Consider the following 22,837-nt stretch of genomic DNA (forward strand, 5'->3'; position numbering starts at 1 on the left):
CCACAAGCATCGCGAGGAGGTTCTAAAAGTGGAGTCGGCTTGGTCTTGTTTACTAAATTGTGTTTGTTGTTTCCTCACTTCAGTATTTATTAGTTTTTCCAAAATGTCTATCCGAACTTATGGTGATAAACCGATTAGTTTCCAAGTAGAAGAAAATGGAGAATATTACTGCATTGGTTCAGAAGTCGGTAATTATTTACGAATGTTCCGAGGATCCTTGTACAAGAGGTATCCTGGAATGTACAGAAGAACACTTGGAAATGAAGAGAGGAAAAGGCTTATAGAACTTGGATTGAGCTCTCATTGTTTGGCTTCTAGTATATCTTTACTAAGAGCTTCAGAAGTGGAAGATATCATTGAGGGAAATGATGAAAAATACAAAGCTGTTTCTGTCCATTCTTCTGAAACTCCTATTACAAGTTCTTCGAAACCCAAAAAAGCTATGCCCTGGGTGCCTTCGCTCCCTAATAGTTCACATTTAGATGCTGTGCCACAGGCAACACCAATTAACAGAAATAGGGTTGTTAGCAAGAAAGTTAGAAGCTTCCCTCTTTGCTTCGATGACACTGATCCATCATCAATTATGGAAAATGCTTCACAAATGGAAGTACTAGTTCCGATACGTCTTGACATGGAAATAGAAGGTCAGAAACTCCGTGATACTTTTACTTGGAATAAAAATGAAAGTTTGATAACTCCCGAGCAGTTTGCTGAAATTCTTTGTGATGACCTAGATTTGAATCCTCTCAGTTTTGTCCCTGCTATAGCCCAAGCTATCCGCCAGCAAATCGAAGGTTTTCCTACTGACAACATTTTGGAAGATCAAACTGATCAAAGAGTTATCATCAAACTGAACATACATGTCGGTAATACATCTCTAGTTGATCAGATCGAATGGGACATGAGTGAAAAGGAAAACAGTCCTGAACAATTTGCGATGAAATTGTGTGCAGAACTTGGATTAGGAGGAGAATTTGTTACGGCTATTGCTTATTCAATTCGAGGTCAGCTTAGTTGGCACCAGAAAACTTACGCTTTTAGTGAATCTCCCCTTCAAACTGTCGAAGTGCCTTTCCGACCACAGTCAGAAGCAGATCAGTGGTGCCCATTCCTGGAAACATTGACTGATGCTGAGATGGAGAAGAAGATAAGGGATCAGGACAGAAACACAAGAAGAATGAGGCGATTAGCCAACACTACTCCTGGGTGGTAACAAGATAATCTGTTATTTATATGTGTTATGTGAACTTAATGTGATGATATAGTACCTACTGAGAAGTTGTTCTTGAGTTGAACTGCAGAAGTAAATTGTTTAATTAATCGAGGCTGCTTTAAAGGCTTATCTTTCATTTTCAAAAATTAAATTGTCAATTTCCTAAAATTTAATAATTATTAGTTAATCTTATGTACTTAAAGGGAGACGGTAAAAAAAAAAAAAAATTGGGTTAAAAAAATGTATTAGATACCTATGGTTTGAAACATATTAGTGATTATTACCTGAGCTAAATAAAACAAGATAAAGATTATAATAAAGTATGGTAGGACCATAAGATTACATTTAGAAAAGTATATATAAGTAAATTTTAAAAAATCTTGTAACAAAATGAATTGAATAAATCTTAGTAACAAATAAAGTAATAAATAATAATGTACCACTGGGGTAATAATTGCTGAAGAATAATTGATAAAAGTAACAACAGATAGGGTAAAATTAAAAACAAGAAATAAATATATTATAACCATTTAATTACATTGGTACATTTTAATTTCTATTCTCTATTACTGTGTTTGTTATCAATATTTATTCTATTAATTTTAATTCAATGTTCTTTTTAATTTACTTTGTTCATTTTAATATTCTCTGTTTGTACTATTGTAGTCTCTGACCATATGTTACAATGTTTATGTCTTGTTATCGTTTATGTACGTTACCTTAATACGTTTATGTTTATTATCTTGTTTTATTCGTTGACGAATCCCTACAAATTAGGGTAAATCATATTTATTTTACTGTCTCTCACTTCCTTAAATTATTTGAAAGTAGGGTTTAAGATTTTTCTTATGTTTCTAAAAAATTAAGCTACAACACAGATTATTTCTGAGTACTTTATATTTCATCAGTTGCAGCTTCTTAACTACACACCCTTCTGCAGTTCAGACCTATTGAATGACTTATATTATTAATATTTAAATTAAATGTCAGTTGCCAAAGTCAGTTTAAATATTATAGATGAGTCAGTAAGAAGTGAAGAGGGATGTACAAGTAGCAATTTTTTTTTAATAAAACTTTACCAGTATTTGAACCGAATTTACTTTTACAATGACAAAATTATCAATAATTAGTGATAATTTCGTCAACACTAAAGCATAAATTCGGTTAAGGTATTAAGAAGTAGCATATAAAACTCTTATCAAAATTGTCACTGTAACTCTTTATTTCTAACCTCTTCATACATATATTTTTCTCAAGTAGTATTATATACAGCATTAAGTAATTATATAACACTGGAATATTGTTAAACAGCCTGTTATATATTGGTTAATAATGCATGTGTATATTATGAAGGTCTTATATTGTTATACATATATTTAAAACTTTACAAAAAAACTCCGTCCAATCATTCAATGTTTTCAATAAGTTACCTCAACTAACTTGTTTTTTACTGGTATATGTCATTATAATTAATTATTAATTTGAATTTTAATATTAAATCTTATAAAAAATGTTGGATCGCATATTTAATTTTGCACAATCTATTTGTAAATGTGTCTGTTTTGAATTAATCTATTATAATGTCAATATATTCTTTTTCTTGAGGTAATTTAGTAGGGAAACTAATCTATTTCTGAGTTTTTTCGTGTCATGAAAGTGTGTGGTGCATGAATCCACAGTCTTTTGATCTTGGCCCTAATCATTTGCTATGTGGAATGCAATTAAATTTTAATATTCCCTAAGCATGCTTTATAATGTCTAGTCAATAAATATCATAGTTTTTTTTTTCGATCTTGTGTGTTATGCCTTAGTTATACATGCATGGATCTTATGACATCCAATTAAAGTTTTCTTTTAGCTCTTATTAAATATAACTGAGCTTCAATTATCTAGTTTCTAGGAGTTCCTGTAAAACATCTCCTTAAGTACAAATACAAAGATTCAAAGAGTCTTAATATAAAAGTACAGTTTTAGAAAAGATTGAATAAGTAATATGCCTTAAGACTTAGTATTAGTGCTGCTATCTGTGGTACAGATTTTGAATCATGTCTATATTTTCATAATAAGAGACCCTGATGTAATTAAAAAAAAATTGTTTTCCTGTAGGTTCTAGTAGCCCTTACATTTGCTAATTTTGATATTACCGGCATTATTTGATAATTACCCGAAAAACAGGTAGTTGAATTCCTACCTCTATCCCATAACAAACTGGTTATTTAATGATCAGAACAGATTCTTGCTAGAGATGTTATTTGATATTTTGCAACACATTAACAATTTTTTTTCAATGATTGTTTTGGGAGAATATTTAATGAGATCTGTTTTAATTAAAAATTAAATTGATACATTCACTATTTGTTCGAACTCTGCTGGCAAAGATGCTATTACGGGTTTCTAGATCCCAAAAGAAAGTCAAAGTTGGCAGCTGTATTATACATAAAGTGGCTTATATAATATGAACATATTTATTTGAACATTATTACAATTTTGGAAGCTTTATTACGATCAAATTTATCAACTTTCCCCAACTCAAGAGATACACAACTTCCGATAAGGTCTATATATGTGGGGTTCTGAATGATAATAATATTATATATGCAAACCATCTCTAAATAGAAACAGAAGGGAGGAAATCCAAGTTTAGAGATTTTTCAGAAAATTCCAAAATATGCATAATTCAAAAGATTTTTTTAACAATTATTATTGGATCAGTAGTTTTAACCAGCATCAGAAATAAATCTGTGAAATATTGTTAAGCTCTTCCAGATACCAAATTAAAAAATAAATAAACAAATTGAATTTATCTCATTTTGCTAAGAAAGATGAAAAATGTCAATAAACCTGAAAAAAAATTCATCACGATTAATAAAATTTAATTATTAAACTTTAATATCAAAAAGAAAATATCAAGAAATAAATTATTTTTTTCTATAATGATGAAGGATAATAATTGATCACGTTTCTATTGAGGTGGGAGGAATTGTGGACATTATTGTGACTAAGGATTTGTAAAAAGAATAGTAAGGATTTGTTGAGCTTGTATAAGGAAAATTAATGTTGGGAATGATATAACACAAGAATGTGAGAAGGTAAACCAGAATAATGGAATTATAGGAAATAACGGTTCTGAATATAGAATATTTTATCTTTTTAAAGTCAAGAGGTCTTAAATATGTTGGTTAAATTTGGTCCTGAGTAAAGGCATAGGGTTGCGGGATGTGGATATATTTGTAATAATCTGATTGGATTAAATTAATTTTTTTATTGTATTCAGAGAGGTCTATAACTAGTCTTTAATAATCCATATAATGTCCGCAATTTCTTGTACTTCTGCTGTCAATTATTATCCTTCACCATTCCTTTAGTACGATTTGAGGGGTCAAGCGTGCACCACCCCATCTTTAAGAAGATGCTAAGTCGTGTAGAAAACTTTAAAAAAATTGAAGTTATATCCGTTGGATTTCCATTTCTTCAGTTGTTATCGTTTTGAAGTAATTATGTTATTATTGTGTACGATAACGGTAAGAAACTTGGTTCTGATTTAATAATGATTATAAATAAATATTAAGTTTATTTTTCTACTTTAAAATTACTTTTTGTTGCTAAAAAACGTTACACCGCACAGTTTTTAGATTATTTCTGTCTTAATCCAACATCATAAAGTTTTCATCATCACTTTCCATGTTCTCCTTATCTATTTTATTTTGGACTGTCAAATCAAAGCGAGCAAGGTTGCAAATCCAAATATTGCCTTGTGATTTCAACTTGTCTTTAATAGAAATATTGCATTGTTATTCATTGTTCAGCTAAAGGATTTAAATGACTAATAAATGTGTGTTGTGTCGTAAACATTAACAAACTCAACGATAACCTGTGTTGTCTTGAATAACTGGTCTGTGCCGATTTAGAAGATTGTTATCGATACTCCTGTATAAAAGTAAATCATATTATAATTTAATTTTGCCTAGAATTATTTTCTAATTTATGGAACTAAATGTACAAAAAAATTCTAATTATTGACAAGGAAAAGTTCTAGTTTAATAGGAGTTTCGCGTTATTAGTAGTTATTTTCACTATTGAGTTTTGATTGTATAGAGTTATCACTCAAATCTTTCACTTTTTAAAGTTATTATACCACTAACCCATTCGCAACAGCAATTTCTTTTCGAATACGGTCCCTTTTTTTTTTTTTATTTGTTTATTTTTTAATTTTTAAAAATGTGTTTACTGCAGAAAGAAATCACCAAATTTTAAAGTGAATTCGCTTAAATAAGATGATTGCACAATGTGTGTGCAGCTCACTCCTCAGCAATTGTCAAAAAAGCTAGCCATTAACATTAAAGTATCAATTCTTGGCAAATTTGTACTTTCTACTTTCATGAAACTATATTTCATGGTTGTTTTTAAAAAAAAAAAAATAATGAAAATTCTTTTAATAGCAAAATACTTAATAATTTTAAAACAGCTAAATAAGTGTTGTTTGTTTCTGTCTAAATGACGTCAAATATGAAACTATCGTGGTGGCTAGAGTTTTCCCTCTGTTGATGCGCAGATTAAAAATCCTTGTTTTTAGAACTTAAATTATAAACTAATCTTTTATCTATACTGATTAAAATATATATGATTGGGTTTCTGAGTTAGCTGACGATAATAGTAACTTAATTTCAATTTTTTTTGTTTATGTCATCAAATACCCTTTTGTTATTGAATAAAAAAGATATTGACATTATTCTTGGTACATTTATCCAAAAGATACAATTTTCTTTTTCTGCTATTTCTACTTACATAACATTTAATACTTTTGTTAAGTATGTATTCATATTAATTAAATTAAATTTTAATTTGTGTGTGCTTTTCTTCTTTTACAAGAAAATGTGCAAGTTAACAGAATGTTGATTTAAAATATTGTAAAGTATAGAGGAGTAAAAGCAAAAATTAAAATAGTCACATCTTTTCAAATAAATTGAATTGTTATCTCAATTATCAAACATAAAATTGTAATTTATTTATTAATTTATAGTTAGTACATGCACTGATAATTTCTTTAATAAGAATTGCAAATTATGATTAATGTATTCAATACTATAGAAATCTTATGTTTTTCTGTTCTAGTATAAAATTAGCAAAAAAAAATAATAGTTTTTCTGAACATTATATGGGGTATTATGTACAAGAGTTATTTTTTCGAAATAAAACTTAATTTATTAACGTAGTTTTATAAATTTTCCTACCTGATTAATTTTATATCTAGTATTAATATTGAAAAAACAATTATAGTTGAACTTATGCCATAATTTAAACATTTTTTCCCAAAATTAACGAATTTAATGAAGATAAAAATAAATAAATCTGTACCACCTACAACCCATGAAGGTCAAGGGTTAAGGTTAAGGGGTGCAGTACTTAGTAAGGAAGTACTGTTACTAGACCAACTGTTGTGCAGGGAGGTGGTTTGGTCAGAATCACGCTCTACCGCCAGATTTTTCCCCAATTAAGGGGCTGTGTGGACCCTGAAGTGCTCTCAAATCCACAGGGTTGACTCACAGCTATAGTAATAAATAATTATCTGTCACAGCCGTATTCGAACCCATTTCCTTGGAGTTAATAATACAGTTCCTTACCATTGAGCCACCCCGTTCCCACTGAAGAAAATAATAAGCCTGTTTCTTAATTTTTTTTTTTTAAGGCTCACTAGAAAAATATAAGATTTAAAAAAAAAAAATGAGCAGCAGAGCTCCATCACTAAGGTTGTATTTTCTCCTTATTTTGGAAAATGACTAATAGTGATGTGATTTTTTCATTGATGACTAAAAATTATTGAAAAAATGGAGAGAAGATTAGTTATACATTATTATACATTTATACATTATTATACTATTATTATACATTATTATACTACGCCCCTAAGCCAGTTCTTTCACATGAACTTATTTTTACATCCTAATTTTTAATTCTATATTAACTGCTATATGGACAGCTATCTCATAGCCCAAGATTCAGGAGCTGGGACCTAGCACAGAGATAAACCACTAGGGGAATATATATTCTCTTAGGCAAATATTCCTCTGTATTTCAATCAAAAATACTTTTGCCATTAGTTATTGCGCCAGCACTCTATTCAAGGAAGGCTTGGCCAGTAGAGATATAACAATCTATACAGACAATCAAGCAGCAATCGTGGCACTCAACAATTCAGTAATATGGTCAAGAGTACTACTACTGGTAATGGTGGGGGAACAAGTCTGGCAAGTGGGCCTATTGGTCCTTTTTGCCATCCCAAAGGCAGGTCAATGGAATGGCTCTTTAATATATCTTATTCCTCTATATCGAACCTTTTTGACTTTCTAATGAAATTCTAAAGGGACGCCCAATCTATAGAGGAAACCTCATTTTCTAGAACTCTATCAGAGCCTAGAAGCCTATATCTTAGTGATGCATACCTATCACAGTCTGGTATGTAATGTAAGGCAATATGTGGGACCTGTCCATATAAGCAGCAGGTTTCATCATGGACTACTCCACATATCTTAATATGTATTTTAAAGTCTGCAATGACCTGTAAGAACTCCTATTAATAATGGGAGTTCATTTCTGTTAGGCCTAGCAGCCATTTAGTTTTAGAAGTAGAGGGTTTAGCTATTAAAATCTTGGTCTATCTCAGTCCTATGCAGTCAGAGATGGGCAAAAATTAGCTATAGTTGAAACTGTTAGCTAAAATTGTCATGGATATGATATTTATTTATCAATGGTTCATTCATGGATAAGGATTGTATCCATGGCAACTTTAACTATTAGTTACAACCATAGTTAAGGGCCGCCCATAGCTCAGTGGTTAAGACACAGTCTTACCAATTTGATGTTTATTGGCGGTGCCGGTTCAAATCCGGCCTGGGACGTCGACTTTTTTCATTGCGTGGCGGTCCCACAAAATGAAGAACTTTGACCCCCAACCATGGTTAGGCAGTATAGGACTCCAATGGGAGTCTTGGCCGAAAAAAAAAAAAAAAAAAAAAACCATAGTTAATTTTTCCCATCTCTGACTGCAACGCACTACAATATAAATTCATATAATTCAATAAACTTCGAATGGATGCCTGGGACCCTGCAGTATACCTGGCACTGAAGGAACTGAAATGGTTCTAAGAACACTCCTACTAATCCAAAGCACATATATGGTATAAGCCTTACCTATGCAAAAAAGTAGAATAAAGGTGTCTTATCGCAACCAAGCTAAACAAAAGAGAGCTACACTCCAAGATGTTTTTGGAGGGACCCTTTGACAAAAGTAAAATTTTCTTCAACTGGACAGAGTCCTGGAGGAAAATTACAGGGATCTATATTTATTTAAATGAAAAAAATTGTATCTAATTTAAATCTCAAAACACTCAATATTTCTTTAAAAGTTCAGCAATTTGACAATCATCAAGGACAATTTTAAATACAAATTTACACCACATCAATAATTTAAAAACTTTTTGTGGACTATTCTGCCCAAGTCACCAATATTGTTGTGATAACAAAGTATAATAGTGGTGAATTGATTGTAATTAAAAGTTTTAATATTAATGTGAAGAATGACAAAATATGGTAATTTGGACTGAAATTATTGACCCGGGCAGAATATCCTCCAAAAAGCTTTTAAATTATTGATGTAGTATAAATTTATATTTAGGATTATCTTTGGAAATTTTTTCACAAAGCGGCTAAGAATCCATTCAATCTTGAGAAGTTAAACAAATAAATTTGTAGGAAGATGGTCCGTGTAGCAGCCCAAAAAAGTATAAAATATTAGAAAACCTTTTTATTATTAATATGTATATATAGTTGACCGTAAAAATTGATCAATTTCTAATTAGTCAATATTCACATTAAAACCAAAATTAAAATCATTTATCACAGTCACTATTCGTTAAAACTTTATCACAACATGATTGAACAATATAGATCCCTTTATATATAATCTATTCACTTTCTTGAGACTGGTTATTTTTGTTTAAATAAATTAAATTGTATCCAATTTAGGTCTCAAAACACTCTTTATATCTATAAAAGTCCAACATTTCAGCAAAAAATATGTATATGTGATTAATTGAACATGAAAGTAGAATAACAAAATTAAAGAAGTAGATATTAAGTTATATAAGCTAAGAATACTAAGCTATATAAATAATAGTAATTAAGTGTAGTGAGCATAACTAATAAAGAGGAAGACGGAAAAAAAGAGAATAACGGAACATATTTTTATTTATATTGGAAGATTACTTGTCGACAGTAAGATTGTAGGAAGATGGTCCAAGTGACAGTCAAAAAAGGTACAAAAGAATAGTTTCTATTTATTTGTTACCGACTTTATGCCCCACTTTGCAGGGCTGAGTCTAGTTGTTCTACTTTGTGGACTCGGCCCCAATAAAGCACTGCAAAGTGAGGTAAAACTTCAGTTAATAATAAATATATAAGAAGATGATCAGGGTTGTGGTCAAAAGAGAAACAAAAATAGTTTACAACTATTTATTTTCCGACGTTTCGCCTCACTTTGCAGGGCTTCATTGGGGCCGAGTCCACAAAGTAGAATAACTAGACTCAGCCCTGCAAAGTGGGGCATAAAGTCGGTAACAAATAAATAGAAACTATTCTTTTGTACCCTTTTTGACTGTCACTTGGACCATCTTCCTACAATCTTACTGTCGACAAGTAATCTTCCAATATAAATAAAAATATGTTCCGTTATTCTCTTTTTTTCCATCTTCCTCTTTATTAGTTATGCTCACTACACTTAATTTCTATTATTTATATAGATTAGTATTCTTAGCTTATATAACTTAATATCTACTTCTTTAATTTTGTTATTCTACTTTCATGTTCAATTAATCACATATACATTTTTTTTTGAAACGTTGGACTTTTATAGATATAAAGAGTGTTTTGAGACCTAAATTGGATACAATTTAATTTATTTAAACAAAAATAACCAGTCTCAAGAAAGTGAAAAGATTATATATAAAGGGATCTATATTGTTCAATCATGTTGTGATAAAGTTTTAACGAATAGTGACTGTGATAAATGATTTTAATTTTGGTTTTAATGTAAATATTGACTAATTAGAAATTGATGTTTTGATCTGGCCAGAATAGCCTGCATGGAGTTATTAGTTTTTAAATTATATAATTCCAAAATTGTATTAAGTAGATTGTCCCTGAGGATCGCCGGATTGGCCGAAACTTCAGACTTATAAGAAAAATAAAATGTGATGAGTCTAAAATGGATAGAAATCAAATTATTTATTTTAAATAAATTAATATTAAAATTAGGAATGAAAAATAAAAATAGTATAGATATGAGAATCAATTAAATAAATATATGTACAAAATTGGAAATTCTTTAAAAGTGAAGTAATACTGAAAAATGTATATGTGATTAATTAACTATCTATATATATATATATATAAAACAGTAATTAGCATAACTAATAAAAAGCATGAGGAAAAAAAAAGTGAATAAGGAAACAAATTTTTATATATATTGGAAGATTACTTGTCGACAGTATGATTGTAGGAAGAATGGTGGCAGGATGAAGCCCGGTCGAGTGAGGTGAAACTTGAGTTAATAATAAATAGTTTTCAAATATTTTATACCTTTTTGGACTGTTACCTGGACCATCTTCGCAAAAAATTTATTTGTTTAACTTCTCAAGATTGAATGGATTCTTAGCTACTTTGTGAAAAAATTCTCAAAGATTTCTAAAATGAAATCTGGGTCTCAATGACTTGTAGAAATAGATATTAGCCTCTAACAGAGCCTTAGTCTGAACTGTACCTCACACCAGTCCTTCAGATGAGGTCATTTTAAGGAAACTCACCTGAATTGCTCTAGAGCCACAATAGAGGGAATGCCTAGTATAGGAGGCCCATCTTGCCACTCCCTCTATTGTGGCTCAACCTATAAATGAAAACAACTCGTTTGTGAAATTTTTTAATTTTGATGAATTATTTTATTTTTTTTTTTTGTATTTCAAAAATGACAGTTGAATATTTTAATCTACTTCTTCTACCGTAGGGCCACCAGTTTGATAGTTTGCACCACTCTGCTGTCCGCATCCACCAAATCCTCCACCTCCATGTAATTTAGTCATCAATGGTGAACATTCTTTTTGAACCTCTTTAAATTTATATTCATACTCATCTTTCTCAGCAAACGAATTTTGATCGAGCCACTTTATACCACTATCGCAAATGCTTTGTAATTTTCTCTTTTCTGAATCATTTAGTTTATTACCGCATTCGTCAACAGCCTGCTTGACTCCATAAAGGTAGCCTTCAAGTTGATTCCTCGCCGCTACTTTGTCCCTTTGCTTGTCATCTTCAGCCTTATACTTTTCCGCATCACTGACCATTTTATCTATTTCTTCTTTTGAAAGTCTGCCTTTATCGTTTCTTATAACAATATTCTTTGATTTACCAGTACTTATTTCTTTTGCTGTCACATTAAGGATACCATTGGCATCCATGTCGAATGTAACTTCAATTTGAGGGACTCCTCTTGGCGCTGGAGGTATACCAGTCAAATCGAAAGTTCCTAAGAGATTATTGTCTTTGGTCATAGCTCTCTCGCCCTCAAAGACTTGTACTGTAACAGCTGGCTGGTTGTCCGAGTAGGTAGTGAACGTTTGGGTTTGCTTGCAGGGTATTCTACTGTTCCGTTCAACTATTTTTGTCATTACCCCTCCTGCAGTTTCAATACCTAATGAAAGAGGAGCTACATCTACCAAAAGAACGTCTTGTATTTGTGAACTTTGGTCTCCACTTAAAATTGCTGCTTGGACCGCTGCTCCGTACGCCACTGCTTCATCTGGATTGATTGACATATTAAGCGATTTACCATTAAAAAAGTTTTGTAATAGACTTTGAATTTTCGGAATTCTGGTAGATCCACCAACCAGAACTACATCATTGATCGAACTTTTGTCCAGTTTTGCATCATTCAATGCTTTCTCGACTGGTTGCAGAGTGGATCTGAAGAGGTCTGCATTGAGTTCTTCAAATCTCGCTCTGGTGACTTTGGTATAAAAATCGATTCCATCAAACAGCGCGTCTATTTCTATGCTTGCTTCAGTACTTGATGAGAGTGTTCGTTTGGCTCGTTCAGCTGCAGTGCGAAGCCGCCTCAAAGCTCTTGCATTGGACTTCATGTCTTTTTTATATTTTCTCTTAAATTCTTCAGTGAGATGATTGACCAATCTGTTGTCAAAATCCTCTCCTCCTAAATGGGTGTCACCTGCAGTCGATTTTACTTCAAATAGTGAACCTTCATCAATCGTCAGGACTGAAACATCAAATGTACCTCCTCCTAAGTCAAATATTAGTACATTTTTCTCACCCTTAAGGTTTTTGTCTAAACCATACGCCAAAGCGGCAGCAGTTGGTTCATTTATAATTCTGAGAACATTTAAACCTGCAATAGCACCTGCATCTTTTGTAGCTTGTCTTTGCGAATCATTAAAATAGGCAGGAACCGTAATAACTGCATCTCGAACTTTATTACCTAAGTAGGCTTCAGCAATTTCTTTCATTTTTGTCAATACCATAGAGCTTACTTCTTCGGGTGCAAATTTTTTTGATTCCCCTTTGTATTGTACTCTTATTTTCGGTTTGGAATTGTCGTTTATTACTTTAAATGGCCAATGACGTATGTCTTCTTGAATTTTGGGGTCTTCAAATTTGCGACCAATCAACCTTTTTGCATCAAATACTGTATTTTGCGGGTTCATGGCTACTTGGTTCTTCGCAGCATCCCCAATTAGCCTTTCTGTTTCCGTAAACGCCACATAGCTTGGAGTCGTTCTATTACCTTGATCATTGGCTATTATTTCTACCTTTCCATGCTGCCATACTCCAACGCAGGAATATGTCGTTCCTAAATCAATCCCTACTGCTGGCATTTTAAAATAGATTTAAACTTTTCTTAATCCTCCTCCTTAACTCTTTAAATGTTTGTATAATTTTATATATTTGAAAAATACTCTTTAATTACTTTAAACACTTATACATACTTACTTAGCTCATGTGAATCTATTTTGCCATAAACATGAATTTTATCCCTGAATTATAATTTTTAATACAAATGATATATATTACCAGCTGGTGAAATTGATCAATATTGTAAATATTTAATATAATGGAAAAAATTTTATAATATATTTTTACTGAAGTGAAAAGTCACTGTCCTACCTCAGTTTATAATTATTATTTTGATATTTAATATTTGTTTTAGAATTTACTATTAATCGTTCATTGTCGATTATCAACCTGTGTTGATGTGTATTAAAACTTTTATTAACATTAAATGGAGTTAGATTGACATTTATGAATGGATATAAAGTTTTTTTTAACTATTTACTATGCCAAGAGATTATAAAAGATAAAGGAAGTCTCCATGGGATCATTCTATGACAACCCTATGCAGACTTTATATTAAGAATTTTATACTGTCAGTTGTTAGTATTGTCATTTAAAATTATGCCAGGTTTTTTAACCTGTGTATTTTAATTAAATGAAAAGTATTGAGATAAGTTAATATTAAATTTAAACAAATTCATATATTGAAATACATGTGTTTATATATATATATATATACAGAATAATATAAACACTTACATATAGAACTATACAAATGCACTATATCTATTTGTATGTTTTCTTACATTTGAATTTTGGATGTTGTTGGATTTATATTAATTAATTAAGATTAATGTAAAGAAGATTATTTTGAGTTCTAAAAAAAGTTTAGGTTTTCATTTCTTGAGCTTATTAATTCAAAGTCAGTTTTCTCTAAAAAGATTTTGAAATAAAATGCTTTTTTGGTCGTATGTTTTAAAATTGAAGTTATTTTGATTAAAAATAATATCGTTAAAGTTTTGTTTTTCATTCATATGTTCCAAATCAATGAATAATACTTTTTTGTTTCTGTAAGAAACAAGTACATAGATCATTACCTTAGCAAATTATTATTTTTTATTTGTTTTTACAAAAAAAAAATTTTTTTTAATTGCGTTTAGTTTGTTATTTGGTCTTTTATGATGGATCTGCAAATTTGTCACTTGCCGCAAATCCAAGAATTATAAAAATGCTTGGTAAAGAAAAAAGGAACAACTAACTGTCGGTATTCACACGCTTGTTTTGTCCTTTTGAATTTTTTCGGCTATTACATTCGATTTACTCCATTTTTGTTATAAAAATGAACAAAATAAAGATAAGCGAAATGAAAGGAAACGTAAATATCAGAAATGTATGTTGTAGATGATAAAAATTCATATAAATAGTACTACATAACCTATAAATTCAACCTTTGTTCTAGAATTCTTATCAGAAACACTTTAATTAAATTAGCTTGGCTTATAATGTCTCCATAAATATGTATTTGTGCTATGATAATCATAATTACTAAACTTAATTTACATTATATGAATCAAAATATTTACCCTGAATATATATAATATTAAAATATACAATCTTAAACAAGAGTTAATTATTGAATCCAAAGGTTGGGGAAATTCTTTGATTAATTAAAACATAGATAGCACAAATATTTGTCAGTTGGCAGTTCTAAAACAACTGCAAAAAAAAAAAATTTGGAAATTTTTCTAAAAAAAATGCAAACTGAAAACAAACATTTGGATGCACCATAAGTGCTTTTTCAGGCCAACTTGTACCAGCCAATCCAAATAACCAATTCACACGCTGACGCATGCGCAAATTTTCCATTGTTTGGCAAACGTGTAGACCTTAAATTGCATGTTAGAGTGATTCCATCAGATATTTAAATATTTTTTACTGCATATAAATCTGGCATGAGATCATCAGGTTTTGAATGATAGTGTAATCAAACAGAAATAAAAACAATACAGTATATATAAAAATTTATTTAACTTATTTATAAAAATGCTATAAAAACCAAACAACAAAAATAAAATACCATATTTTACAATCTTTAACTATTTACAAAATATAAATTAGTTTATTATTAAACAGGCTGTACAATTTAAATAATATATATTTTATAATGTTTTATTCAGGTACATAAAAGGTTATCTAAAACGTTACAAAATTTACTTAACATAATAAATAAATATGATAATCGCATCATTGCTTAAATTAATATATTTCTTCTTATCACAATATATTTTTAATTAAAAGTAATTAAGTTTTAAAACATACATTTTTACAAATATTATACAATATGAACAATTAAATTATCTAACAAATAATATTATTATAGTACAGATTAATGAAATATGAAGATGATCAGGGTTGCAGTCAAAAAGAATCAAAATTGTTTTCAACTACTTATTGTCACATAAACATTAATAAGTTTTACATATTCCTGTATCATTACTTACCGCACCCCACAACTATCTTCAGCTCATAAACCTTCCAGGTTTGTTAGGCCAGTCAGCCTACTACAAGCAACTCACAGATCGGGCGTATGATTTATGACCCTACACTGTATAACTTCAAAGTGAAACATATATGTGGTCCTTCGGGAACACAGTATGTGACCAAAGTTATCTATTTTTTTTACCAAACATATATTTTTGGTTCCTTTTTGACAGCAACTCACCATCTTCATATTTTAAATTATACGATCAACTATTTATATATATATAATGAGATTAATGAACATTTATTATTTTTACTAACTATAGTTAAAAATGTAGTACACAGCCTCGAAGAAATATGACTAGTTCAAAGAGTTGATTGTCATACGGCAGTATGATCATTGTTGTAAGTGGCTTCGATAGGTCTGGGAACTCGGCGGGAAGGAAGGGTTCATTTGTTGTTGAGCCGTTTGTCCAGAAGTCGCTACTCTCTGAAACATCAAAATGAATTTAAAGATATAGTATTTTTGAAACACAAAACTAAAGTTTATTAAAGTAAATCTAATCTGAGCTTTCTAAGCCCCTCAATATAGTTATACAGTCAAATTAATATGAATTACAAGGTAAAACTATTGGATAACATTTAATAATAAAATATGAGGTGAAGGTAGTTGTGGGGTTCGATCAGTAATGATACAGAAATATGTAAAACTTATTTATTTGTGCCGATGTTTTCGACCTTAATTCAGAGAAAAATAAAAATAAAATAATAGCTAAAAATCTTGGAAACATATATAACAATAAATTAAGTAGACAGTAGATGATGCAATATAATATTTTAGAGGAAACAATTATGCAAAACAAATGATAAAAAAATTATTGGAATTCGACAGTGCTCATGTAAATAAAGAAATAAACATTGAAAACTGGGGGGGGGGGAGAAAAAGAAAAGGAAAAGAAGAAAAAACCAAAATAACAAAAAAAAAAGGGGAAAGAAAGAATAAAAATATATAAATAGTGAAAAATGTTTTCCACGCTTCGCCCTCTCCCTCCTCCTCTGGGTTCGTTAGGCCCATCAGCCAAAAAAAAACAAAACAAAAAACCGGAGGAAGAATTAAGAACCCTTCCCGGAAAAACTCAAAAAAAAACAAAAAAGGGGGCCCTTGGGAAAAAAAGAAGCCGCCAAAAAACCCCAAAAACCGAAGGAACAAACAAAAAAAAAAATCTTAAAAAGATCTTGAGAGATATTAAAATAAAAAAAAAATCCACAACGACAAAACACAAAAAGCCACAGATTCAGTACTTTGTAAGAAAGTACTGTTACTAGACCAACGGTTGTGCAAGGAGGTGATTTGGTCAGCATCACGCTTGACCGCCAGATTTTTACTCAATTTATGAGGCTGGATGGACCCCAGCAGGGTTCCAGAACCTACAGAATTAAATCACGGCTACAGTGTAACAGAAAACAATTTTCTGTCCAGCCAGATTCAAACCCGGGTCCTTGGAGTTCGTAGCATTGTGCCTTACCACAGTGCTACTGCATTTCCCTTATAATTGGGATAGTTTAATTTTATAAAATTTTAAATATATTAAATTTTCAGAGAATAATTTAGTTTTGAATGAGGTGAGCAATGCGATTTAACTCATTCTCAAGGACATGATGGGGAACTATTAGGCGGGCACAGAAAAATGGTTATCTCTTCAATAACGTATAAACCTAATCGGCAATCATGTAGAAAAATAAACTAACTAATGCTCAACTTTAAAATTATCTAAATATTATGAAATTTAGTATTTATAAAAAATAGTATAACTCAAAAAAAGTAATTTTTTGCTATATATTAAATAATCATCAAACTTTAATGAAATAGTGAGATAAAGAAACCACGAATATTTTTATGGAAGAAATCTGACATTAATTTATTTATTTGCTTGTCTCAAAAGTCTCCCTTCCTACTATCTATATTTCTTTTGAATTTAAGTTTCTTTATTTATTCTTTTTTTTTTTTAAATTACTCGAATTTATTTTAACATGGACAATAACTTTGTAGTAAGTTGGAAGGAAATTTAGTTTATTTTTCTTAATTAATAAATTGTAGTAATAGCATTAATTAGTCTAGATAATTTGTTAGTGTTATTTTCAATATTGGCCTTGCATGATATACAATATCGTCATTTAAGCTGTGATACTTTGTAATTCAGAAAAAAAAAAAAAAACTACACCATTTCAAATAAATCAAAATAAACACCTTATTCTCAAGATCGTGTGTTAATAGATTCAATAAATAGAGATGGTTAGAAATGCAGTCAGTATAGAATTAGAACACAAATTTTACTTGTTTGTGTTCATTATTACAACACGCAATATTAACAATATCGATGTCGATGAGTTTTGCAACAATATTTCTAGATTATTTAATCAAAATATTGGTGTGTCATAAGAGAAAGGTTTTGATATTTTAGAGAAAAATTAATTAAATTTTAAAATTTGATGTCTATACTAAATATTGATATCTAAATTTGGAAACAATATTCTCAGATTAGTTAATTTGAAACATTGATATTTCATTATAGAAAGACTGATAGATTTAAGGACAGTTTTAAAATTAAATATTTAAATTCTATGTCAATATTAGATATTGAGATATCCATATTACACTTTTTTAATAATACCTATATCAAAATTTGGCAACAATATTTAATTGAAATATTATATTTCATTGGAGTAAGATTATGAAAATTAAGGGAAAACTTTAAATTAAATTAAATTAAAATTAAAAAAGTATATCATGGATATCAGACTTTTTTATTATTACTTGGGCAACGATATTTAAAGAATATTTAATTTAAATATTATATTTCATTGAAGTAAGATTATGAAAATTTAAATTAAATATTAGAAATTTATTTTGTTATTTCACATAGATATCGAAATTTGTTGGCTAAATACAAACTATTGGCTGGTTAAATACAAGGTGGACTGTACCATTAACCATCTCACATATAAAATTATATAGGTATCCTATTTTCCCTATAGATGATTTTTCTAGAGAAGTTTTTCACAAGTGAGGTTCCGTTAAAATAATAATAAAATAGCAGTGAAACTTTTTTTCAGCCCATCTCAACTTAATTTATGTACTCGCCTTTTTCAAAATCAGCTAACAAATAAATTCAAATTCAATGCATTTTTCTAGAACTGAATAGAAAAAATGTGGAACCCTTTTAGTAGAAGTAGGAAAATGGCGGAACCTGACTTGTGAAGAACTTCTCTAGAAAAATTATCTATAGGGAAATAGGATACCTATATAATTTTATATGTGAGAGGGTTAATGGTGCAGTCCACCTTGTATTTAACCGGCCTAAGTCTGATATCAATATTATTAAGAAAGCCAAATTTTGATAGTAATGTGAAATAACAAAATAAATTTCTAATATTTAATTTAAAGTTTTCCCTTAATTTTCATAATCTTACTTCAATGAAATATAATATTTCAATTAAATATTGTTGCCAAATTTTGATATAGCTATTATTAAAAAAGTGTAATATGGATATCTCAATATCTAATATCGCCATGAAACTTAAATATTTAATTTTAAAACTGTCCTTAAATCTCTTAGTCTTCCTATAATAAAATATCGATATTTCGAATTAAATAATCTGAGAATATCGTTTCAAATTTAGATATCGATATTTAGTATTGAAATCAAATTTCAAAATTTAATTTTTCTCTTAAATATCAAAACCTTTCACTAATGACACACCAATATTTTGATTAAATAATCTAGGAATATTGTTACAAAACTCATTACGTAATTTGTTGAAAGATCGCTGATGTAATATTTTAAAGGAAGATGATCCGGATGCAGTAAAAATAACTCAAATGATAATTAAACTATTTACATTTTTACCCTCTTTGCAGAGCTTCATCATAGCTAAAAAATATACAAACAACTATAATAATGCAAGAGAATAGACAACATGAAATGAAATTAAACTAAGGTATGATTAATTAAAATTGATATAAAAATTAACAAAGTAATTAGTAGTATTTTAATTTACTTTGTTCATACCTTAATTTAGTTTTATTTCATGTTATCTATTATCTTACATTATTTTAGTTGTTTGTATCTTTTTTAGCCCTGATGAAACCCTGTAAAGTGGAACGAAACCTTGACTCACAATAAATAGTTTAATTACTATTCAAGTTATTTTGACCGCACCTGGACCATCTTCCTTTTATTTATTTAATTACATTTAATTTTTTTAAAATATAATTATGAAGAAGATGGTCGGGGGGGGGTCCTTTCACAAGAAAATAAAAAATAGTTATTTGCTGATGTTTCGCCCCACTTTGTAGAGCTTCATCAGGGCTGTTTCAGTTGATTGATCTCAATCGAGCCCTGATGAAACTCTACAAAGTGGGACGAAACATCAGCAAATAAATAGTTGTTAGCTATTTTTTTTCTTTTTACCGCACCCCCGACCATCTTCTACATAATTTTAATTAATACGGTCAATTATTTATATATATAATATTTTTTAAGTATAGATTGTACGTTTGAATTTTTTTTTCAGTCTTATGAGTTATGGCAGTTAAAGTGACAATATTTATGCTTTCATTTTTATGAGTAACCAATATCTTCAGGCTGAACATTGTCTTTTTTTTTTTTTCTGTTCTTTTACAATAAATACCAATAAGAGGATTATTAATATCTTATTAAATTTACAGGGCGGCCACCTAAACAAGCAGTGACGCCTAAATGAGCGGAAATGGCAAGAGTGGATGGCGTTGTTCAGAAAGAACAGGAAACCTAGTCATGGTTTAGGCGAAACGTTCTGTGAAATAAAGAAAGGACGATGCCTGAGAAAAATGACATATCTTTATATTAGTAGGATACTAATCTCAACATTTGATTTGTATTTTAGTATTAAACTTTTTATACTTCATTAATTTGTAAAAATTATCAAGTAAAATGATAAATGCCATAATGTATTATTCCATTATTAAAATAATAGAATCATATGTATAATTCGATGTAATAGAAATTATATATGATTAATAAATTAAAATTTATATTATCTGTTTGTTTATTCTTGTTTATATGTATAAAACCTTTTGGTCATCAACACCTACGGACTACTATAATTATTAAGATACATACACACACACATAAACATAATTATGAGATGATGATAATAATAATAAATTAAAACCAAAGAAATAATATAATTTGGAAAGGAGGTAATGTGCTTTTAAAAATTTAAATATCAATATCACTGTAGCTTCCTCATCTGTCAGAGCTTCAGATAAATTTAGGGTCAGGTAAATAGTGAGGGCATTCTTCAAAAATATGTTTAATTATGAGAATGAGCTGACTATATTGGTATGTGGGAGGTGGCAGATTTCTGATTGGGTGCGAAAGGACAGTATAGCCTATTCTTAAGCGGGTTAGAGCAACTTCCTCCCTGCAGCAGCTGCAGAAGGATGTTGACCCTGGCTTTACAAATATTTTTATTTCTTTTAATTTACTCAGAGAGCTTTCATTCCACATGGCCTGCCATCTTTCTGATATTTTTATTTTAAGAGGTCTACTGAGTTCTGATGGAGTAAGAACGGCGGTTCCACAGCCAGGGAGCATGAGTGCCTCTCTGGCAGCCTTATCTACGAGCTCGTATTATCTATTATAATATCTTTCTTGATCTATGAGGCTATAACCACAATTTTTTTCCTCATGTAAGAATTACTCCTAATTTTTTTTAATTAAAAATTTACTAATGTATTAGACTTCCTTAACTATAAAATAAATTTTAAAAATATATATACAAGGAGGGACAAAAAACTTAATTTATTATTGACTCATAGAAATTGAAGTGTTGCTAGCAAATGAAAAATAGCAAAAAAAAAAACATTTGTCAGAAAATCACTATTCTGGGGAAAGAGAAAAAAAATTTTTTTTTAATCTTTGGAAGATTGTTGATTGGCCATACGTAATATATACAAGGATGACGGTCCGGGTACGATAAAAATAACTCAAGCAGTGAATAAACTGTTTATTATGAGCAAATGTTTCGCCCCATGTTGCAGGACTTCATCATGGCCAAAAAAGATACAAACAACTAAAATGAAGTAACATAGTAAGAGGATAAGGATAACATGAAATAAAAACTAAACTATAGTCCAGTTAAAAATGTTTTAAATATATGTGAAAAATTATATTAAAATAACCAGAGGAAACAAAAATAAGATGTACAGCGATAAGTACAGATAAAAAAGAAATAACGTAAAGTATTAGATTCAAAATGAACAGGAGACATAATAGCATGTAAAATAGAAAAGTAGATATAAGAGAAACAAAAATAATACACACTAAAAGATGGAGATTAAGGAAATGAGATAAGAATAAATAAAGGTTAATTATATAAAAATGAACAAATAAAATAAAATAAAACGTACGGTGGAAAGTATAAATAAACAAAAAGTACTAGACATATGAAAAGGGAAATAATAACAAATGAAAAGTAGATAAAAGAGAAATGAAGTGTAGATAGTTGACAGTAGATTAATGAGGGGTCAGGGGTTGTAGTACTTAGTAAAGAAATCCTGTTCCTAGATCAACGTTTGTGCAAGGAGGTGATTTGGTCAGAATCAAGCTCGACTGCCAGACTTTTACCTAATATATGAGGCTGGGTGGACCCTGAAGTGCTCTCAAATCCACAGGGTTGACTCACAGCTACAGTAATAAATAATTATCTGTCACAGCCGTATTCAAACCCATGTCCTTGGAGTTAATAACACAGTTCCTTACCATTGAGCCACCCCGTTCCCACCGAAGAAAATAATAAGCCTGTTTCTTAATTATTTTTTTTTAAGGCTCACTAAGGAAAATAAAAAGATTTAAAAAAAAGTGAGCAGCAGAGCTCCATCACTAAGGTTGTATTTTCTCCTTATTTTGGAAAATGACTAATAGTGATATGATTTTTTCATTGATGACTAAAAATTATGGAAAAATTGAAAGAAGATTAGTTATACATTGATACCCCCTAAAGCCAGTTCTTTAACATGAACTGATTTTACATTTTTTAATTCTATATAAACTGCTATATGGACAGCTATCTCATAGCCCAAGATTCAGGAGCTGGGACCTAGCACAAAGATAAACCACTTGGGGAATATATATTCTCTTAGGCAAATATTCCTCTGTATTTCAATCAAAAATACTTTTGCCATTAGTTATTGCGCCAGCACTCTAT

General features: G+C 29.8%; 3 protein-coding genes across 3 annotated transcripts in view; 1 reads left to right on the plus strand and 2 right to left on the minus strand.

The window, feature by feature from the left end:
- Positions 1-20,441, plus strand: LOC106688227 (SWI/SNF-related matrix-associated actin-dependent regulator of chromatin subfamily B member 1). The gene is made up of 2 exons (XM_014432592.3): positions 1-1,209; positions 20,316-20,441. The coding sequence occupies exons 1-2, from the start codon at positions 104-106 to the stop codon at positions 20,326-20,328; spliced, it is 1,119 nt and encodes a 372-aa protein (XP_014288078.1). The 5' UTR covers positions 1-103; the 3' UTR covers positions 20,329-20,441.
- Positions 11,171-13,338, minus strand: LOC106688226 (heat shock protein 68). The gene has a single exon (XM_014432589.3). The coding sequence runs from the start codon at positions 13,147-13,149 to the stop codon at positions 11,245-11,247; it is 1,905 nt and encodes a 634-aa protein (XP_014288075.1). The 5' UTR covers positions 13,150-13,338; the 3' UTR covers positions 11,171-11,244.
- Positions 15,222-22,837, minus strand: part of LOC106688225 (serine-rich adhesin for platelets) — a 19,595-nt gene continuing 11,979 nt past the window's right edge. Inside the window, exon 5 of the mRNA XM_014432588.3 lies at positions 15,222-16,076. Within this exon, the coding sequence (XP_014288074.1) occupies positions 15,984-16,076 (93 nt within the window). The 3' untranslated portion in view covers positions 15,222-15,983. The remainder of the gene's footprint in view (positions 16,077-22,837) is intronic.

The sequence above is a fragment of the Halyomorpha halys genome, unplaced genomic scaffold (assembly GCF_000696795.3).
Source record: "Halyomorpha halys isolate HHAL.00 unplaced genomic scaffold, Hhal_1.1 Scaffold1084.1, whole genome shotgun sequence".
Lineage (NCBI taxonomy): Eukaryota > Metazoa > Arthropoda > Insecta > Hemiptera > Pentatomidae > Halyomorpha > Halyomorpha halys.